Source organism: Engraulis encrasicolus, chromosome 12 (assembly GCF_034702125.1).
Source record: "Engraulis encrasicolus isolate BLACKSEA-1 chromosome 12, IST_EnEncr_1.0, whole genome shotgun sequence".
Taxonomy (NCBI): domain Eukaryota; kingdom Metazoa; phylum Chordata; class Actinopteri; order Clupeiformes; family Engraulidae; genus Engraulis; species Engraulis encrasicolus.
Window position 1 is genome coordinate 19,945,642 of NC_085868.1, and position 5,000 is coordinate 19,950,641.

General features: G+C 49.0%; 1 protein-coding gene across 1 annotated transcript in view; it reads right to left on the reverse strand.

The window, feature by feature from the left end:
- The window catches only part of zeb2b (zinc finger E-box binding homeobox 2b), a 138,916-nt gene that overhangs the window by 26,848 nt on the left and 107,068 nt on the right, over positions 1 to 5,000 (reverse strand). Inside the window, exon 3 of the mRNA XM_063211732.1 lies at positions 4,421 to 4,654. Within this exon, the coding sequence (XP_063067802.1) occupies positions 4,421 to 4,654 (234 nt within the window). The remainder of the gene's footprint in view (positions 1 to 4,420; positions 4,655 to 5,000) is intronic.

Below are 5,000 nucleotides of genomic sequence, written 5' to 3' on the forward strand. Positions count from 1 at the left end.
CTTGTTCGTGTTCACTCTATCTCACCCCCCACCCCACCACGCCCCTCTCTCCACTTGGAGGAGGAGGGGGAAAGAGCAAAAGAAAGAAAGAAAGAAAAAAACCCTCCCCTGTCAATGTCGGCTCCCTCTTGCCAAACCGTGTTGGTCTGAGAAAAGGGAAAGTTTTATTGTCTCGGAGGTTGGGGTGAGTTGACAGTCTGCCCTGCAAGACCCTACCTGATAAATCAGACCAGGACCCAGTGCTGCGCTGTGCTGCGCTGTGCTGCACAGTGTGTGTGTGTGTGTGTGTGTGTGTGTGTGTGTGTGTGTGTGTGTGTGTGTGTGTGTGCGTGTGTGCGTGTGTGTGTGCATGCGTGCGTGCATGCATGCATGTGTGTGTGTGTGTATTTCTAGGTGTGTGTGTGTTTGTGTGTGTATGTCTAGGTGTGTGTGAGTGTGTGAGTGTGTATGTGTGTGAGGTATGCACCTAAGACAGGACATTGCTCTGCTAGCTTGCTGTTTGACTTTGTGTGCGCCGCGGCCCTGGTGGTGTCCGGAATACCTTTCTCGCCCGCCATAATTCCACCTATTGACTTAACGTCATCGATGCTGTTTATTTTGAAAACATTCCATTTTTTATGGCCGTTGGAGTTACCGTTGGAACCAGGCTCAGTGAAAACAAGACGTCTCTCCTTTCTTGTTATTTCTTTTAAAATATCCTTGAACGGCACAGGGGAGAAAAAAAAGTCAACGTTTGTGTGTGTGTGCGTGTGTGTGTGTGTGTGTGTGTGTGTGTGCGTGTGTGTGTGTGTGTGTGTGTGTGTGTGCGTGCCTGTGTGCGTCTGTGTGTGTGTGTGGGTGTGTGCGTCTGTGTGTGTGTGTTCACACAGACACAGAGTGGGTGGGGGGTCATTGGTAGGGAGGTGCGCAGGTGATTTATTTTAAATCTCTGTCAGTGATAATGATGTCATGCTTTCCAGCACACGTTGTCCACACCATTGTGAGATGAAAGAATGTCAAGGACGACACACACACACACGCTCGCACGCACGCACGCACGCACGCACGCACGCACGCACGCACACACGCGCGCACACACACACACACACACACACACACACACACACACACACACACAGGATAGGGTGTGCGATCGAGGCAGACAGAACTGCTTAGGAACAGGGGGGACTGTAAGAAACTTCACTGGGCTTCTCGTTTGCCCAAACCTGGATACAGACAGAGAGAGCGAGAGAGAGAGAGAGAGAGAGAGAGAGAGAGAGAGAGAGAGAGAGAGAGAGAGAGAGAGAGAGAGAGAGAGGCAGGGGCTTATCTCAGGGCAAAGTTATGTGCTGAGCTATCACTGTAGACAGTTAGGCACCAGAAGTGAGAGACAGAGAGAGAGAGTGAGAGAGAGAGAGAGAGAGAGAGAGAGAGAGAGAGAGAGAGAGAGAGAGAGAGAGAGAGAGAGAGGAGTAGACGCGAGAAAAGGGAAAAGGGAAACCTGGTGCCTACTGGCTTGGGAAGACGATTCCCTGCATCTCTCTGGCGAAACTTTTACTCTGCTTAGAAATATGGCAGACGTGTCGTCACATGGGTAACATTTTATCTCTGCACTGCCACACACTGGAATTACAGACATTATGGCACCAAGGCTGATGTCTCCCTCTTCATCAAGTCAACCAACAGCTTTTTAAAAAAAATAAAAAATAAACAACTTTTATGATTTACAATATCTTACAAGCTGTGTTTCTATGAGACGCTAGCCATCAGTTGCACTCGGTTTGTTCAACAGCAGTAAACACAAACGACGTGATAGGGTTGTGTCTTTGCGTATCGACGTTAATGACACTATGCTGCATGTTAGGCGTCTATCCTTTAGTGCGCCATATCATATCTCTTTCGCCTCGGAATGTAAAATTTTTAGCTTTAGCTGGAATATTCGCCCCTTTTCAGCACCCTGCACAGCTAGTTCATTAGCCGAAATGAATAGCTAACTCCGACTCATTTAAATGGGGTGTCCTACATGAGCTCTCCGCGCACTCTGTTTCTGTCAGGCGGGCTGCAAGAATCATTGACTCTTATTATACATGTAAATGGCTATCATAAAAATAAAAATTTCATTTAAGATTGTTAATGACTTTTGCGGCAGTCTGGCTTGCTTTAATGGTTATCCTCTGCCCCTAATTAAAAGTATTTATCTTTCAAGCATCCATGACTTGGCCTCCCTCACCAATGATGCTTAGAGGAAAAATGTACAGTAAGCCAGCCGCCAGAAGTCGGGGGGTTGGGGTGGATATGAGGGTGTGTGTGTGTGTGTGTTTGCGTGTGCGTGTGTGTGTTTGAGTGTGCGTTTGCGTGTATGCGCGCGTGCGTGCGTGTGTGTGTGTGTGTGTGTGTGTGTGTGTGTGTGTGTGTGTGTGTGTGTGTGTGTGTGTGTGTGTGTGTGTGTGAATGAGTGAGTGTAGAGAAGTTAAGGTTTGGCGGGTAAGGGAGGTGTGTGTGTGTGTTTGTGTGTCTTTGTACGTTTGTGTGTGTCTACCGTATGTGTGAGTGTGTGTGTGTGTCTACTGTATGTGTGTGTGTGTGCGTCTCCTGGCTCATATTAACTTAATTACAAATGGAGGTGTCTGCAAGCTGGGTGATGTCAGAAATGTGCTCTGGTCCGCTATCGCCAGCAGCCGCAGTCATAACTCTTAAAAAACGCGGCGTAATTAGAATTATAATTTTAGGTGGCTTTTATCCATCATAGAGCCGCAGAAGCACAACACACCACACCACATCACACACACACACACACACACACACACACACACACACACACACACACACACTACAAGAGAGAGATACACACACACACACACACACACACACACACACACACACACACACACACACACACACACACACACACACACACACACACACACACACACACACACACACACACACACACACACGACAAGACAGCATGGCATGTCTGTCACACACACTTCATATCATCATCATCATCATCATCATCATCATCATCTTCATCATCATCAAGCCACATTCCTAGCAGCGTAGCTCTGGTAATGAACATGGCTGGATGTGACTTGTTCAAGAAGGACCTCTTCCGCCTGAACTCAGAATAAGAGAGTGCTACACCCACAACCCCTTAGTGTGATACCCCTTAGTGTGTTGTTAGTATTTTCAAAACTAACTCATGCTAGATGCTACACGGATACATTGACTTTCACTAGTTTAGCTACGTACTCCCTCTTTTAACTTGTCTTAAAGCAAGACAACGCTTAACATGAAAAATAAGACACTTTACCATCTTTATAAACCCCGGCCAATGATTTTAACTGTATTAAGCCCCAAAATAGTGGCATACCCCTTTAATTAAGTGGGGTAAGGCTAGGGTTAGGCTGTGGCCTAATGGTGAAGACCAGAGGGTTGCAGGTTCCAATCCAAGGCTTCCATTCCCTATCACACTCCCTGGCTGAGGCACCCTTGAGCAAGACACCTAACTCCCATACTGGTCCAGGGACTGTAACCAATACCCTCTTGATAAACGCAAGTAGCTTTGGATAAAAGCGGCAGCCAAGTGCAATGTAGTGTAGTGCAATAAGCCGAAAAAACAACCAAGAAATGATTCCACTACATAGTGTTTCAGGCCTCAGCGTCCTTGACTTTCACTGTGTCTTTCTTTGAGATAACAGAAAGGGCTGGACGCCTTCCGCTGCGCTTAGCGTCAGCGTCAAGTCTAACGTGTCCCGACTCTGCCCTCTTTTGTCACACACACATACACACACACACACACACACACACACACACACACACACACACACACACACACACACACACACACACACACACACACACACACACACACACACACACACGGTGTCAGCGGCAGTCCTGTGCCCGGCGCTCTCATGTCGGATGGACTCGATTGTCGTGACAGGTGAAACACACACACCTTAACCCCTCCAGAAACCTCTGTCACAGCACAGGCAGCAGCCCTCACCACTCACCCCTCTCCACTCACCCACGCCTGTCACTCAGTGAGATGTAGAACATGGAGGGGCAAGAGGAAGGTGGAGGAGGAGGAAGAGGAGGAGAAGAAAGAGGAAGGGGAGGAGGAAGAAGAGGAGGATGAGAAGGAGAAGGAGGAGGTGCAAGAAGAAGGTGGAGGAGGAGGAGGAGGAGGAGGAGGAGGAGAAGGAGGAGGCGGAGGAGGAGGAGGGGGAGAAAAGAGGAAGAGGAGGAGGAAGAAAAGGAGGACGAAGGTAAGGAGGAGGAGGAAGAGGAGGAGGAGGAGGAGGTGGAGGGAAATGGATGAACAACTAGAGCCATAACACACACACACACACACACACACACACACACACACACACACACACACACACACACACACACAAACACACAGAGCGAATGTCAAAAAAAAAATCACCAGTACCATCGACTGAGGCTCGCAGCATGTCGCTGTCGTGCCACATTTGCTCCACGCCGCTGTCCCTCATCTCGTCCTCCTCGTCCTCGTGCTTGCTGAGCAGGGATTGGTCGGCCAGTGGGGAGCCGGCCTCCTGATTGGTCAGTGCGGGGCTGGCCGAGGGGCTGGGCACGCCGTTCATGTTCTCCTCGTCCTCCGTCTCCGAACCCGTCTCGACGTGGTTATCATAGCTCAAGACTGCAGGAGGAGAGGAGAGGAGAGGAGAGATGGAAAGAGGAATGGAGAGAGAAAGAGAGGGAGGGATAAAGAGAGGGAGGAAAAGACAGATAATAGAATAATGAAGAAAGAGCAAAGAAAGAGGAGAAATGGAAGGAAGAGGAGAGACGAGAAGGGAAGAAAGAAAGAGAGAAAAACAAAAAAAACAAGACAGGTTAGTCCCAAACAGCCTTGCTCCTCCAGATTGCACCTCCCCACTGAAGCTGTGCTGGAACAGACGCCAGACTTGGAGCTGTTTCTGGAGTTAAAGACCCCCCTACAAGAGGTCACGGTCCCCTCGCCTGTCGGCCTGGGCACTGGTTCAAGCTTG